This window comes from Callorhinus ursinus, unplaced genomic scaffold (genome assembly GCF_003265705.2).
Source record: "Callorhinus ursinus isolate GAN/ISIS: 27379988/994484 unplaced genomic scaffold, GSC_fseal_2.0 scaffold8, whole genome shotgun sequence".
NCBI lineage: Eukaryota > Metazoa > Chordata > Mammalia > Carnivora > Otariidae > Callorhinus > Callorhinus ursinus.
In genome coordinates this window covers 47,476,348-47,494,206 of record NW_027397070.1, presented here as the reverse complement: position 1 = coordinate 47,494,206, position 17,859 = coordinate 47,476,348, and the positions used below count along the sequence as shown (strand labels likewise).

Below are 17,859 nucleotides of genomic sequence, written 5' to 3'. Positions count from 1 at the left end.
TGTGGAGGAACTGGAACTCTCATACACTTATTATGGGAATGTAACATGGTACAACCACTCTAGAAAACTGTGTGGCAGTTTCTTAAAAAGTTAAACATATACACAATATGATCCAGTCATTCCACAAGTAGGTATTTACCCAAGAGAAGTGAAAGTACACGTCCATACAAAAATGTGTATATAAACATTCAAAGAAGCCTTATTTGCAATAATCAAAAACTGGAAACAACCAAATGCCCAACACCAGATGAACAATAAACAAATTCTGGGATATGCCTATAACAGAACACTACTCAACAATGAAAAGGAATTAAACCACTGATACATGATACAACATGTATTAATCTAAAAATAATTTCAATAATAATAAAGTAAAAAAAAGACCCAACAAATAAGAGAAAAACCTGTAGAATTATATTAAGTGCTAGGAAATGCAGATTAATCTTTGTAACAGAAAGCAGATCATTGCTGCCTGGTGACAGGGATAGGCAGGGAAGGGCTGGGAGGGGCAGGTGAGAGGAATTACAAAGAGGCACAAGAAGACTTTTGGAGGTTATGGATATGTTCATTATGTTGACTTTGTGGTAGTTTCACAGATATATACCTATGTTAAAACTTGCCACTTTAAATATATAAACTTTGTAACTCAATAAAGCTGTTTAAAAAATTACATTTATAATAGCATTCAAAAGCATGAAATATTAAGTAATGAATTAAAAAAAAAACCATATTCAAGACCTTTACACTGAAAACTATAAAACATTGCTAAGAAAAATAAAAGAAGATGTAAATAAGTGCACTTGTCATGATGAACACCGAATGGTGTATGGATCTGTTGAATCACTACATTGTACATCTGAAACCAATATGACACTGTATGCTAACTAACTGGAATTGAAATAAAAACTTAAAAATTAAAAAAAAAAGGCAACCTAAATAAATGGAGAAATATCACGTTCATGGATTGGAAAATTCAGTATTGTTAAAATGTCCACTGTCCCAAAATTAATCTATACACTCAGTGCAGTCCCAGTCAAAAGCTAACAGGCTTCTGTGTAGAAACTGATGAGGGAATTCTAAAATGTCTGGGGAAATACAAAGGACACAATAGTCAAAATACTTTTTATTTATTTATTTGTCAAAATACTTAAAAAAAAAGTTGGAAGACTTACACTATCTAATTTCAAGACTTAAAATAAAGCTATAGTGACCGAGACAGATTAGTGAAACTGAATAAAGTCCAGAAATAGACCCACACATATATTTGAACTAATTTTCAACAAAGATGCCAAGGTAATTCAATAGGGTAATTTCAACAAATGGTGCTGAAATAAACATATATCATATGAAAAGAAATGAAGCTCAACCCTTACCTCACACCATACACAAAAATTAAATCAATACTATCCCAGAACAAAATATAAAAGCCAAAATTGTAAAACTTTTAGAAGAAAACATAAGAGAAAAAGCTTTATGACGTTAGGGTTGGCAAAAATTTCTTAGATAGGAAATACAGAATGCATAAATCTTTTAAAAATTGACTTCACTGAAATTTAAAACTTCTGTTCCTTAAACATCACCCTTATAGAAATGAAAAAACTTGGGCACCTGGGTGGCTCAGCTGGTTAAGCAACTGACTTCAGCTCAGGTCATGATCTCGGGGTCCTAGGATCGAGCCCTGCCCTATGTAGGGCTCTGCACTCAGCAGGGAGTCTGCCTCTCCTTCTCCCTTTCCCTTTGCCCCTCCCCCTGCTTGTGTACTCTCTCTCTCAAATAAATAAAATCTTAAAAAAAAGAAATGAAAAAGCTAGCCACAAACTTGGGAGAAGATATTAATATTCTCAATATAAATATCTGAGAAAGGACTTGTTTCAAGAGTCCTTTCTAACACAATAACAAAAAAATAAAAATCCTAAATTTAAAATGGAAAAAAAGAAGATACACAAATGGCCAATAGTGCATGAAGCCTCAATATCATTATTCATCAGAGAAAAGCAAATTAAAACCAGAGAGATACACTACATGCCCACTAGAATGCCTAAAATTACAAAGTCTGACAATACCAAGTGTTGGCAAAGAGGAGGAGCAACTAGAACTCTCATACATTCTTGGTAAAATGTAAAATGGTACTATAACTTACTTTATTTTCAAATCAAGGTAATGATGATCATAAAATTTTTACAAGTGTCTAACCCGGGTTAAGGGGCTATTACAAAGGAGGCAGGGGATTTTTTTAAAAGGAATAATGCACAGGTAGATTAAATCACTGTTAATGCTCCAGTTATTGGGTTGGGTAATATTCACACCACTATAAATAAATACACAAAGTAAGAAAGACACAGATGGAAAGCAATGATGACACTGTGTCACAATTAACCCAATTCTGTGGACCTGAAGCACAAGATTTAAAAAAAAAAAAAAAAAAGGTAGTCACCTCACCCATATATTTCCCATGTCTCTGATGTAGGGAATATGCGAATAAATCCACCTCTCCGATCATTTTCTTCCTTCACTCTCCGTAAAACTTTGATCTATATAAAGAGAAAATCAAGTAAGTACCCATTTTGAAAACTGTAATCCATGTGTTTATAGGGCAGAGGAAAAGAGTTACAACCCACAAATATGAAAGAAGCACGAAGGGAGAAATTAATTCCATTTAAGATGCTGTTTTCTGAGAACAAGTTTCTCCCATCTTGAATCTTTCTCTTTTCAGTGTAAGATATAAGGTGGTCATCAACATTATAAATCACTCACTAATTTTCACTGAACCCTGCATTAGCCCACAAAGGCCTGAAATGGAATTATCTTTACCTCCTCCATTGACAGACCAAGCACAGAACCACCTAACTTCCCCGGCACCTTCTCTCGGGCTGAGCCCACAAGGTTTTTCATTTCCGTATCACTGGCAGAGAGTGGGCGGGAACGCTAAGGAGAAGGAAAAACAGAAACAAACAAGATGTTTTCATCATCTTTCTTCATTTGTCTCTATTCAGTCCCTCAACATCATTATCTTTCCTAATATGGATAAGCTCAAATCCAAAGCCTATTTTCTGTAATTACTCTCTTAGCCTGAAACCCTGGGAAATAAATGAAAGCTAGTAGACTCAAAGGCAAGAAGAGAAAAGAGAATAGAAGAAAAACACTATGGGTTGAGAGGAAAACAAGAAGAAAAACAAGAAAGATGTCCACATGACTTTCTAATCCAGTACTTAATCCTAATCCTGGTTTTGAAGGACGTCTGACATTTTCAAAGATATAGAAGAAATCTGAAAATAACCACCATATAAGATTAAATGTGTATTTATTTCAGTAAATAACAATATTCTTTACAGCAGTGGGGAAGGGGAGTTAGGGGAAATGAGACATAAGACAGAAAACCAAGGAACAATCTATTATGCCACAGGTGAAAAATGGGCCCTGAGAGGTTTTAGAACTCTGGTATGGGGGAGGGGACGGAAATTGAGGTTAAGAGTCATCAGTGACACAGAAAAGAGCTGTAACCAAAAGAAACACTGTGGCTGCTGGGGACTTCAAGAAACCTGATCAAGGACCACACTGCCCTGGGCACTCCAAGGAGGCAGCCAAATGGGCCATGCTCCTCACAGTCTTCTGAACGGTGATCACAAAGGTCATCTACAGTGAAAGTTTTAAGTAATTTTGACGTTACATGAGCAAAGAAATATAAAGGTAACAGAGGAAGTCAGACGGTATGAAGCATGTGAACACACTATTATTGAAAGAGGTAAAGTGACTGATGAGACAAGTATATCTGCCAACAGAAAGAATTAGCAATAACTCAAGAAATGTGCATGCAAATTGTCTTTCTAAATTCCTAGAATTAACTATGATGAGAGAAAAGCAGTCCTATTGTCAGGAACTACTGTTTATTTTTCTCTTTGCGTACAGTGTCTATGGGAAAACTTTCAACCTTCTCAGCAATACCCACTGTTACAGACTGAATGTTTATGTTCCTCCACAAATTCATATGTTCAAGCCCTAACCCCCAATTTGATGGTATTTGGACATGGGGCTTTTAGGAGGTAATCAGGATTAAAGGAGGTCATGAGGGTGAGACTCTGGCCTGATGAAATTAATGCCCTTAAAAGAAGAGGCATCAGAGAGCTTGTACTCTCTCTCTCTCTCTCTCTGCCCGACCATGTACAAAGAGGTATGTGAGCAAAGAGCAAGATGGCAGTTATCTACAAGCCAAGACTAGAGACCTCAGAACGAAACCTGCCTTGCTGGCACCTTGATCTTGGGACTTCCCAGCCTCCAGAACTGTGAGGAATAAGTTTCTGTGGTTTAAATCACCAAGTCTATGGTACTTGGTTATGGTAGCCCAAGACAGACTAATAATACACACTTGTACACATCATGAATGCTTTTGCCTTTGACACAAGGGAGACCAACACATACTAATCTTCAAAGCTAGCATGGGACTTATAAAAGACAGATTTCCTGATAGGCAACTCCATGATGAGATACCTTTATAGCGAAAAACCATGAAATCAGCAGATATAAGCAACATGGAAAGGCAGGGACTTTTACTTGTTTAGCTTTCCCTGTGGTATCTTCAGCACCCAGAACAGTACTTGGCATGGAGGAGGAGATCAATAAATATTTGATGAAGAAATAGGTAAATGAATGAATGTGCTGACATGCAGATTAATAATGGTTAGAACTAAACTTTGCAGAGGATTTGGGGGAAAAATTTAATTCCTTTCCAATCTGTGGGAATGCATTAAGCAGTACATGTTGGGATGAGAGGGGAATCAAGGGGAAACTTTAAAGATTTAGGAAGGGAATCATATAAGTAATATGATCTTTTCAAACAATTTTAAAGTGCAAACGCTTATTTAGTGACAAATTAGTAAAGCCAAAGTATTAATTGGATGCTTTAAGGACTTTTCTCATTTCACACACCACTTATCGTTGGTTAAAAATACTTTATTTCACATGTGATGACATGGCTCTAATCAGAAAGCTACTGGCAGTCAAGTGCCTTATCCAAGGTCAAGTTGCCTCATCACTCACACTATTTACAAGTACCTTAAAGTCCTCTGAAATTATGTAAGAGAGAATACGAAGTAAGCACTCATTTAAATGATACAATAAAAATAAAGATTAAACATTTTAGAATAGAAAAACTTATTTAAAATGTTGATAAGCTAAAATCTGTATTAAAGGTTAGTAATAAAAATATTTTAGGAAATAGTTATTAGCTATTAGAATAGTTTTAAGAAATACATGGTTGGGGTGCCTGGGTGGCACAGTTGGTTAAGTGTCTGACTCTTGGTTTTGGCTCAGGTCGTGATCTCAGGGTCATAAGATCAAGCCCCCTGTCAGGCTCTGCGCCCCACATGGGAGTCTCATTGAGATTCTCTCTCCCCCTCCTGCTCCCGCTTTCTCTAAAATAAAATAAATAAATCTCTAAAAAATAAAAAAAAAAGAAAGAAATGCGTGGTCATATTTGCAAGAACATGGATCAAATCACTACTGAATAACATCTAATTGGCACCCCCAATTTTTGTTCTTTAAATTTTTTTTTTGCTTTTTGTTTTTTGTCTTTCTTTTGTTTTTGTTTTTCATTTTCTTGTCTTTTTTTTATTATTGGTTTTGTCATTTTATTTTTCTTTTTGATCTTATGATCTTTTTTTTTTCCTTTTTTAGGGCCTAATTTTCATCTTGTGGAATTGCTCTGAGATGGAACAATACTCCTGGCTTCCAGTGACTGAGATTACAATGATGTTGCCACCTTCCTCTACTTATCTAAACCTGCTCCTAGAAACACCGAACTGACACCCCCAAAATTCTCAGTCTTCTCTCCCAAGTCACTTTCAAAGAGTTGTCTCCCACACAGGTTCACAAACACTCCTTTGTTATGCACAGCTCACAGTTCTAACTCTAGCCAGTTGGGCATGCATGTGGGCTGTCTGGGTGAAGCATGGAGGAATTCAGGAGATGCTCCTGGCTGGGGGCCTTTGGGAGGTTTGAAAATGGAAGGGGCTGAGGGGTAATGGTGTTTGTTAGGTGAGCGCTCTAGCTGTGAACTCCCATAAGCTGATGACTTTACTCTTTTATTGCCACAAATATCACCAGGCTGCAAAGAAAAAGGTCAACGTGCTCCAAGAGGGAAAAAAGATAGCTAGAAACTCCTTTTATCTCTTCACCTATTTACCTCAAACCAAACTATTAAAAAGGCTGAGAGGGAGAGAGATGTGAAAGTTGTAGCTACTGACGTCTATGTATCTCAAATCCACCCAGGTCTCCTATGTCTTCGGGGAAGCTGCTGAAAAATATCAGACTAGAAAGTCAGAAGTATTTTGCTAATCTCAGCTTTTCAATAAATTTGAGATTGGAGAGAATGTTCTTGATCAGCATAACATCTGCTGTACTGGTCTACAGAGACATGTGTCTACACAGGTACAACAGAGCACTATTATCATAGACAACTGGTTGAATCCTACCAACATTTGTTAATGAGATGAACTGTTAAGAAATGTGACCTGAATTATAGACACAGGTGAGAGAAAAGGCAGAGAAAAAGGGGGAGAAGAAAGGATAACAAAGAAAAAAGAAATAAAGGAGATAGAAATGCTTATGAGTGCCGAGAAGACACACCTGGAGATTAAAAGCAAAGCCAAAAAAAAGGAATCAGACTGATTTGGAAGGCCATCAGGACTGCCAAAAACAAGAGGAAAACACTCCAAGTGCAAGCCATTCTGTGATTTTGAGCTCGTGCATTTATCAGCGCAGGGAACTGACTGAATGCACTAAGGAGATAAAGTTCCTCTGAATTTAGAGAGAACCACTGCCTCTGTCTAGATGACATAGGATTTTAACTACCGGGTGCTCAGATAGATTGTAAACCACCAAATTATTGCCTAGGTCAGAATTCTGCCATGCAACATGCATCAAAGATATAAAATTATCATTAGTACAACTTATGATTTAGAAATAGACCCAGAGAAGAAAGCTTTACACATCTAACCTGTTATTACTAGGGAAGAACTGACTGAGAATGTGAAATCGTTGTGATGAGGAACCACCCGTCGCCACTAAAAGCAGTAAAAAACAGATGTTGAATCAGAAAAATGATTCGCAGCCTAAAGAAAGCTGGCAGGTACCAGCAATGAGAAGAACTGAACAAAACAAAGAATATGAAAAAGGTGAGGTATCATAAAAGATACAATCATAATTGAGGGGCAAGAATAAAACCTGTTTGACAGAGAACACATACAAGGAATAAAAATGTCCTAACGTAGTTTAACAAAGTTTGGAATTCTGTGTTAGAAACAAATGAACTAGAAATAGCTCAATTTGTATGTGACACATCTTGCCACCTTTAAACAGGTAAAATCCAGTTTAAAAAGCAAAATGCATTAACGCCATCAAATGAAATAAAAGGAACAAAAAGGACCACAAATGAATAAATCAGGTGGGAAATAAACAAAAAATGGCTACAGAGAAGGTCCAAATGTAATTGATAACCAGAAATATATTCCGAAATCAGGGGAGGGAAAAAAAAAAAGAAAAGAAAAGTAAGTAGACTTGTGTTACAGTCAAAAAGAGATATGCAACATCTGGTAATTTGGAATAAATATAAGTCAGCAGGTCTGAGAGACATGCATCTTGTTATTAAGGGAACTGGCTTTAAAAAACAAAACAAAACAAAAAACTTACCAAAACCACTTACAATCATGTTTGAAAAATCATGAAGAACTGAGGAGGTACCAGAGGATTAGAAAAAAACAAATGAGGTACCAATCTTCAAAAATGTAAGAAGTGTGCTTCTGGTGATTACCGCCTGGTAAGTCTAACTTGAATCCCTAGTAAAATAATGGAACAAATTTTAAAAGAATATTAAAAGAAAAAAAATTCCGTAAACATTTAGAGTTTAATGAGCTCATGAAGAATAAGTATGGAGACTGCTTTATTTATTTTAAAACATGCTTTAAAATGTTTATTTTTAGGACAAAATTACAAAAAAGGGGGAATAAAGCAAATAAATACATTTAATGTCTTTGGGTTTTACAAAAACATTTATACAAATTTCATAAAATTTTTATTCTAAATTATATTTCTAATTGGGGCTTAGTGTCATAACATAGGGAATAAAACACATCAACAAAAATTGAAAAGAGTTAAAAGATGTAATGTAGGATAAATAGCAGTGAATCAAGTTAGGAAGTGATTTTCAGAATGGGTACTGATTGAGCATTACTTAGAATCTTCACTGATGTCTGGGAGGACAGATAAATAAAAAGATAATAAAGTAATTAATTTGCATTTGTAGATGACAGCAAATGTGAAAAGAATGGCTACAGATAAGAATATCGAAATAACTCCCAAAACTGGCTATCAAATGGGTAAAAGGAAAATCAACAGGACTCAAAAGTGTGAAGGGGACTATTGTGTCCAAGGTAAACCATGTGTCCAGAACTATCCCAAATATTTACCCATGCTTTATCGTTTCTTTCCCACCATACCTCCATGTATGTATTATTATCTGCATTTGACAGATGTGTGTAGTGAGCCTCAGAGACGTAAGGGAATTTGCCCAAAGTCTAACAGCTAGTTAGTTACTGGCAGAGCAAATTTGAACCCGGGGCTATCTGAGTCTAAAGTCCATGTGCTTTCCACAAAACCATGCCATCTGCCTTGGAACCCGCAAAATGATTTCTGGATGAGTGAGAAATCTGAACCACAGACATTCAAGGGGAGGAAGAAATGTAGAAAGAGACAATGGATTAAGAAGGAATAGTCAGACAATAGGCAAAAAACTGGACTGCACGATCTGACAGCAACAGAAGAAAACTTGACAAAGTTTTGTCAAGTTTTTCAAGAAAACTTGACAAAGAAAACACTTGACAAAGTGTCCATGGCCAGAGCAGAGAACTTGTTTTCGTTTTTAACTCAGCTCTGACAAAACCACCATGGAGTTGAGAATGCTTCATTAACAGAAAGACGGTGACAGAGTAGAACACTGCAAAGAACAAGAAGAGTCAAAGAATTCTACACGTATAAAGTTGGCTAAATAAAGCGAGAAAGGCTTTGTGTCACATGAGCAGTGTTCAAATACACAACCATGAGGGAGAGGCCTTGCTCCGCCACAGGCTATTGCAACCTACGGCCATTCAAGCCAACGGAGATCTCTAGACAGATGTAAGAGAAGGGAAATTAAGATTAGAATTACATATCGAAGACACTTCTTTGGAATCAAATTCAGAAGACCATGAATTAAGCATTTTTAAAGTTCTCCTGAAGTAAGAGTAGATAGCCCTAAAAGGTATGCAGAATATAAGCTCTTTGAAGTCAACAGTTTTGGGGCTTTTTTTGTGGTTGTTTTTTGGTTAGTTTTGTTTTCTGTTTATTTGCCAGAGAGCAGCTAGCATACCTAGGTACCTGCTAAACTTATAAAACACTAAACATTACAGAGTTTCAAATTCTACCAACTAAACACCAAGACTTGTATTATGGAATTGCATTAACCAGTTACCAAACACTAGACAACCAGTAAACCTTTTTTTCATTTCTTGGACTCATATAAACCAGGTAAAGTACCTTGTCAAAAACAGTAGCTGTGAGAGTTACAATTCAAGCTCCCAAGCTGTCCGGCAACTGGATCAGAGAGTACCAAGGCCAAAATAAATATCCTGGAGCTTCTTGTCGAAGAACTACCAGTTGCAGGGGCACACTTAGGCCTAACATCTACAGCATCATTTCAAAGCCTCAACTGGCAGAAGCAGCATCCTCACTGCTACCCAATCACTTCAACAAGATGTTCAAAACAAAACAAAGATCTTCATAGAAGAAAATGAAAGTTAATCTCAAATACAGCTAACAAGGACAGTTATTTTTAAAGGCAGCATCTCAGACACTTATTATGCCAGAGGTTCTAACTCATAAAACTGCAAATCACTACATATAAGAAATGTGTACCATCAAATGCAGCCCAATACCCAATGTGAAAATGTTTCCAATATGAATCCACTGACAATAGTATCTTTCATAAGACATCTGAAGAAAAGAAAGGGTGTCTGTGAACTGTATTTCCTTCCTGGAATATTCTGGTCAAAGCGATAGATATGTCTCTAAATCCCGTTCGTCATTTAAATCCAACCACCTCCTTTGCAGCACGATCACTATCAGGAAAAGAGAACTCATAAATTCCTGCAGCCTCTACTCTTGCATTCTGTATGTGGAAAGACCTCTGTGCATTCATTTCCACTTACTCCATGTTAATAAAGTTCAAAAAGCAGGTGCATCAAACACGGGCTGTGAAAGAACAAAGCTAAAAGGCTTCCAATTTGGGGACTGGAAATAAGAATCTGAATGAAGTCTCCAAATGATCCAGAACAGATCCAGAAGTTTGGCATCTGAGGACTGACACTGTGCAGACACTGGACACTACAAAAGACAGAAAAATGGAATAAAGCCTTATCTTCTCCTACCATACCAAGGTTTTCCAACTCCTACATCTATGATTTCACAAAGGAGAAAACAAAATCTCCAAGCAGAAAACAAAAGCAAGCACTGTACACTTTGTGCTTGTAAGACCAGAGCATTTATTATGTTTCATACCACTTTCTCCTATGGTGTATCTATCCAGTTTCATCTTCTCAGCAGGAGCGCACAATCCTACTGTGGCATCCTGAAGTCAACTACTCCATGTGATAAATTTGTTCCAGAGCACATAGAACTAATCTACAGTTTCTTTACCCTTTAAATAAAAGTGTCCTGTAGGCTGCTTATGGATGAAGTCATGCCATGACCTACCAGTTAGCAAAACAAATGGCGGATGGATTCTCTACAATTTGCAAAGAGTGGCCAATAAAGACTGAGAGGCAGGCTAAGAGAAGGGGTCAGTTCATCCAAGAATGCCACACATCTAACCCCTAGAGTAAAACTTGGCAGAAACTCTGTGAAAGCTGCACAGAAACATTCACAATCCTTTACACACAATCCTGTGGCTCCTGCCACAGATACTGCAGGAAACTCTCTGCAAAGGAATGTGATGGCCTAAATTCAGTTTTGCTAGTACACCTAGGGTAATCCTCTGCTTTTTCTTATTAAAAATAAGAAAACCTTTTGATCTGTGATGACGTACTGATCAAGAACAACTTCGCTGCCTGGTTTTCCTTCTAATCCAAGATAACAATACCCCCTTAAAATCCAGTACACCCTGTCCCACACCATAACTCTAATACTAACAGGGGATAACCCTAGAGAAGGTGGTCACAGACTGCATCTAGCTCAAAGACATGTTATGTTTGGTCTGCAAAGCATTTTTTAATTGGACCAGTTGGCAATATTTTAAAATAAGACTTCTGATTTCTCTTGACAGTATGAAGGTCTGACAACACATGGCCCACACTCACGCATGGCAATGATCAGTTAGAGCACATTAGCAAAACAGCTCCCCCTTTTTAATATGGGGCACAGGCTCCAGTCTAGCAGAGCCATGTCCCTCTCAGCTGTGTTGTACCTGGCCCTCTCACTCATTCCCATTGTCTGCCTGCAGCCCCTCTAGGCATTTGAGTTTGTAGAACCTGACGAGTGAGAAGTATAACTGCGTGAGGAAGAGTGATGAGTGTGGCAGACAGAAATAGCACTACTCAAAATGAGACCAGCAAGCTAAAGGGAAAAGAGAAGAACGAGCGGTGGCAGGAGAAGGGAGAAGTGGAGGAGGAACCAATGGAGGGCAGAAGAAAGGGAAAGGGGAGGCAGGGGGAAGAAGGGGCTATTTCTGCTTTCAAAGAGCTTACAGTCTAGCAGAGGAACACTGGACAATTTCACAGCAACAAATCGATGAATGCCAAAACCATGCACCAGAGAACAAGTCATTTTGAAATAAAAAATAAAGGTCATGATAGAATGGGATGGATTTAATAGGAAATGATCTCCAGACTTCTGAGCAGGCAAGGTCATCAATCCAGATGGGAAGAGAGGAGGAAGGTGGACCTTTTAGATAAGAAGAAATGTTAAAGGCAACGAACACACATGGAAACTAGCCAGGTCTAGACAGGCAGGGATGGATTAGATGATGGAATGAGCAGGCAGAACGATGAGCTGATTGGTTTAACTGGAACACAAATGCAGGGGGCACAAAGACCAGAGCAATGCTTGATCAAGTGATGTTTCAGACACGCACAGGATTCTGTAGGCATTTATCTCACTGAACCTCAATTAACACCTCATGATCACTGAGCACTTGTAGAGAAGATAATATTTCAATCGAGCATCTTCTTTACAAAGCTAGCCTGAAGATCAAAAAGAATGTAGCAGAGTAATGACTAGGAATTTGTAGGCTCCCTCTCTGTGCCTTGTTTATGAGCATATTAATTTGAGGAAAAAAGCAGGCGATTCTTAAAGAGAAAAAAAGGACACATAATGAAAAAAGAAGGCCAAAGAAAAGAAAAACAAAAAGCAGACAGTAAGTTAGTTTGAAAGCATCGAAAGCATATGCTATTAGCCATAGCTGAATATAACTGCCTCCTGTCTGGAATGATCCCCAGATAATTTTCCTGTTCTAAGTGATGTCATATCCAGAGTGCTTCAGCTCACTCATTTACATCAGCTACCACTTTCTAATAAGCCTTGCTGGGCTCCCTGCTGCTGAATTTGCTTACCTGAGGTTTCTGGAAAGGGTTTCGCCTGGAAGACTCAAAGGTGGGATAAATTGGCCGGGTTGATGCCCTCTGGGCAGGATCCTGGCACACAAATCCTGAATGGGGAACGGCAAACATTAAAACCTGCCATTTTCTAAGAAATTAGCAGGTTTAGCTGTACCTTTTCTTTAGGTATACAAACTCAGTTTCATGGTCACAAATATTACAGAGATCCAACCTCAGGAGGATTAGGCATGGCTCTCAGACACACACTCCACTTGAACTTCAAACCATCAAAACTGGACAGCACAAGAATGGAAAATATGCAGATAAATCAACCTTCCTTGTTGGGGAGCTGATTCTGATTGAAAAAGAGATGTGGATTTTTGATGAACTTCAGAGTAAAAGTGCAAACCACCATTTAAAAATACACAGTTGTTTATAAAAACAAATTATTTTAAAGTGGCCTCCTAGAGGGTGACTGGAAAATAATGTTGTTTTTACTGGGAGAACCCCAAAGCAGGTGAGGGGTTCTGTCCTGTTACAAGGTCTACTTCTAGAACAGCTGAAGGTGGTGTCCTGGCATCTTTCGAAGTGGGCTTCTTAGATTATCTGTGGCTTAAGAAATTAGGTGTGCGCTCATTTCACTTCCTAAAAAGCAGACTCCCATCCAGGGAGACTAGAGTGGCTAAGTTTTACAGCATTTGCTGGTACACCAAGTACTATTTCATTTCAAATATATTTTGTCATGCCTTTTTAGAGTACTTAGGAAACGACAACAAACCCACAATATACCCACCTGACTTCCCATCTCCTTTTCAAAGTTTTGGATTATCTACTCAGAAAGGGATTTCTTCCTCGGGCCGCCTTTAGCTATAACTATTACAGGAGGGGCCATGTTGACACCAGCGGAGACCGCCTAGTGGAAATATAGCCAGTCTCCTTTGTAACAAAGCTGCTTCAGTCAGGCGCACTCTCTCAACTCAGAAAAATAGACTTTCTCCAGACCTTTGCTTAATTCTCTTCCTCGGCTCATAATTCCTGTGCCCCAGGAATTAGGTCTCAGCCCTAGTTGTGGTTCAGCCTCAGGACAGGATGGAGCCAGGGGGAGTAGAAACATATAAACACTTGCCTGAAAATATAATTTTTCAGTACAAAACATTCAGCATGGCTTAAGAACTGCCAGTTGGCAACACCTAGAGAGCCTGACAAAATGGATGCTCTGGTTAACTTTTATGTGAGTCTTCAGAAAACACTACTACTCACCTACAACAGTGAACATATCTGAAATCATACTGGCTTTAATCTTTAGGTCCAGGGGTGCATCACTAATAGAAAAGAGAAAGAAAGGCCAATCGATAATGTTATAGATTAACAGAATAGCTACCCCTAATGGGCCTCAATGTAGCAGAGCTTCCAAATGTCGATGAGAAGCAACACATAAAGCACATCAAACCCATGGAAAAAGAAAAAGAAATCTGGGCAAAAATACTAGAAATAAAAGCCCACTGTTAAACTCATCCTCTCTAGGGCAGGTCCAGCACCAAAGTTGATTCCCTGACATGCAATCTTTTTATTCCAAAAGGTCTTGTGCAATTCAAACTGTGTACAAGTCAAGAATACTGCTTCATTATCCCTGCGGATTTTAGAGGTTTAGACTTTTAATATGCTCCTTTATGAGTGTGTCCATCATTCAGATTATTTTTTACTGCTACAATAGTCAAATCACATTCACACGCAAGAGAAGAAACCCTGGTCATCCTTGTACTTTTTTTAAGGCTTCATTTTCTGTTCTAAATCAATCTTCTTAAGCTTTTAGGCTTGCAAACGAGGGCAAAAAAATACAAGTTATACCAAAATATCACCAGATGATGCAGCAGGAACCCACATGGAAACAGAAACATGAACTGAAAGCTGGAAGCCTCCCTGTGGCAGTGACTGCCATGTTGGCCTTGGTGCTGAGGTGTTCCTCCATGAACCAGATTACTTTGGCTACTGGACCAATGCATCATTCTGGGGATCTCTAACATCCTATGATGCACCTGGCTGGGCAATCTGCAAAGAGCTTACTTAACAAAAGAGTGGCCCAACATCTGAAGCATCTCTGTGATATCTAGCTCTATACCTTACTATTGGGGTTAAGCCAAACTCCCACCCCATGAAGTAGTCAATCTGTATTTGATTACTTGGCATTTTGCCAACATTTTTCATCCTTAAAAATGCAGCTGCTGGGTGGTCTCTAGCATAAATCTCTAGGGTTCTCTAGCTATTTAGAGAAGTATATGGCTAATAGAAACTCTGGCTACAGCTGCAGATATAAGCACAATCCTCTCTGGTATTGAAAAATATGTTTCTTTCATCCTTCTAAACAATAGATAGGTTTAAAAAAAATTTAAGATTGTTTGAAGTTTTTAGACTCTAATCTTAGATGGAGACCAGAACATAGAAAGGGTAAAAGGACCAAATATTATATATACTACCCTAGGCCCAGCTCTATACCTTTACAGTATATGTGGATTTGAGCCTCTATAAACCTTTAGTAATAAAGGAAATATAATACCTCATGTATTTCTTTAGCCTTAGCAGAACACCTACAAAGTTAAAAAAAAAAGAGAGAGACAGAGAGAGAACTGGAAATAAAAATGAACACAAGAAGCATCCCTTAGAAGCTTAAGAAGATAGAGATCACAAACTGACTAGTAAGATAGGGACTCGTGGTTACCATCTGGAGCTTAACCACATGTCACAAATTCCTCAAATTTAGAAATTCTAGTCATTTCTATCTAATATAACTAGGGTGAAAAATGTAGTGCCAAGAGAAATGACTTTTTAAAAAAGTGTTTTAGTGCTACTCATCGAAGGTTTGTCCTTTTCTAGTTGATGGAACAGACTACTTACCAGGCCAAAGAAGGGGAGAGATTTACTTCCAACAACCATGGCTTCAGAGTAGAATCTATGAGCACATCAAAGCCATAGAGTTCTAGAAATACAACATAACACAATACACAAGATCATTTTCTACGTACAACTGAACAAAAATCTGGAAGACTGAATCCAATCAACTCCCACTAGAGGCTTAGAAATTTGGTGAGTATAAGTAATGAGTGGAAGTAGAAGCAGAGAATCTTTCAAGTTCAAGAGAAATTAATCAAGCTCTAGAGATAATGAGATAACAATATTTATAAAATTCCACTGTTTTTATCATCCACTCTATTGACATTCCTGAGTTCTACACAGAAAGTGACATGACCTCTAAAAGTTAGCAAGCATGATTCTTCTGTGCATATGGGTAAAAAAAAAAAAAAAAAAAAAAAGTGTTGGGAATGGGAATGCAACAAGTGCATCCAACATCAAAGCTGCTTTGGGTTTGTTCTGGATTGTCCCACCATATTCTGAAAACAGAAATATCTCCTGAAGGTATCTCCCTGAGGCCCTTCCATTGCATTTTCCTAAACCAAGATCTTGCTTTTGCAGCCTAGGTCAAGAAGATAGCTAAGTGTAAAATACATGTATTCTTCCCCTCTCCTATGGTTTCAATTTCCCTTTGAAGACAGAATATAAAGTATAATGGCCCAACACAGAAAGACAGAAGAGAAAGGAGGGAGCCTGTGGCAGACAGAGCAGGACTGTGACAAGCCATCCTACACCACTAGTATCACTGAAAAGGGGAAGGAGCCAGAGACCAAATTTCTATGGTTTCTGGATTCTTTACTGATTCTCTTCCCTAACTCTTCAACTGTTGCAAAGAGCAAACCAAGAACATGAGCAGGCTTCTGTCCCAGGATGCAAGGATAATATGACACTAACTTTGGAAGCTCAGCTGGCAACTTTTACTCTTATCATTAATGAGACCCTCTCCACAGTCCTCTTTGGTATACATAAATCAAATATATCTGACTTTCAAAAGTCCCACTCATTCTCAAATTTCCCACTCCGTGTCCCTCAAATAAACTGTCTACATCTTCTTTCCAAGAGAAAAGATGAGCTTCCTTACAGTTCAACCAGAGGTCACAGGCCACAGCTCACACCTACAAAAACACAACCAGGTATCTTCCAGAAACTCATTTTGAAACAAATGTCTTTACTTTAAGAAGGAGTCTCCCATTTCTCAATCCTCTCAAAAACACAGAAAAGTAAATGTAAGTTTCTAGAAAGATGGTGCCAAAGACTGTCTTTTGAACAGGAAGTCTGATATAGGATCAAGAATCCTAGAAGGGGAATCTAGAGACCTGGATTCTTCTCATGACTCTACCATTTATTCACTGTGGAACTTGGGGAAATCATTTCTCTCTCTGATATTTCTTTAGCATCCTTTCATTTCCTTAATCTTCTCTATTAATCACTATCTGTCAATACCTATATACTCAGTAACTTTGCTATGTCCAAAATTCCTATTTATGCAACACTGATTAGACAATCATAGTCAAGTTTTTCTCTCAGGAAAAGTTGTCATGAAAAAATCTGCTTCCATAGTACTTCTTTAGGATTCAATTTAATTTGCAAAAATAATCACAAACCAAAAGAGAGTCTGAGAAGGGATTTACCATCATGTAACTACACAAAAATCAATTCTCTGTACTTTAAAATGTAAATAAAAAGAAAGCTCCTTCACCTATCTCTTTTAGGTAACAAATTCATAGCTTTTGTGGACAGTACATTCTTCTGAATATTTTACCTAATCTTCAATCATCCCACAGAATATTCCCCTTTTAATCTGAAAAAAAAAAAATCTTTTGTGATATAGCACTAAAAAAGGCATTTAAAAAGAAAAACTTAATTGCAAAATCTACAAGTCCATGTTAACATTACACAAGCAAGAGCATAGGATTCCACTGTTTCATAAAATGGTGTGTTTTATGTTTCATAAAAATAATTCATAATTATTATTATTATTATTAATAGTATGAGGAACAGGGTAAGAATAATGCTTGATGGACATGGTGACCAAATTTGCAGCATCAACCACAAACGAAGACAAACTAAAATCAGAATGACAACCAATGAGTCCCATTATTTAAACAGCTTGCATTAAACAGCCAACACATTTACTTGACTATTTCCCAAATTTAGAGGCAAATTCCAAGAATCTCAGTTGAAAGGCTGAGAACTAACATTCTGGGAAGAAAAAAAAAAAATAACCCAAAGAGAGAAAACACCCTTTGCAGTGCCAACTAAATTTTTACCCAGGTGAATAAAACCCGTCAGTACTAAACAATCTCAAAATCAGTTTTGGCTCTGACTACACCTG

General features: G+C 37.7%; 1 protein-coding gene across 27 annotated transcripts in view; it reads right to left on the bottom strand.

Annotated features, from left to right (window-relative positions):
- TTLL5 (tubulin tyrosine ligase like 5) overlaps positions 1-17,859 on the bottom strand; it is a 276,644-nt gene that overhangs the window by 194,933 nt on the left and 63,852 nt on the right. For 26 of the 27 annotated variants that reach the window (XM_073895591.1, XM_073895597.1, XM_073895596.1 and 23 more), the window contains 5 exons: positions 15,510-15,591; positions 13,878-13,939; positions 12,633-12,727; positions 2,812-2,925; positions 2,440-2,531 (listed from right to left, as the gene is read on the bottom strand). In XM_073895591.1, coding sequence (XP_073751692.1) covers positions 2,440-2,531; positions 2,812-2,925; positions 12,633-12,727; positions 13,878-13,939; positions 15,510-15,591 — 445 coding nt within the window. The remainder of the gene's footprint in view (positions 1-2,439; positions 2,532-2,811; positions 2,926-12,632; positions 12,728-13,877; positions 13,940-15,509; positions 15,592-17,859) is intronic. The other variant, XM_073895598.1, reaches the window with a different exon arrangement.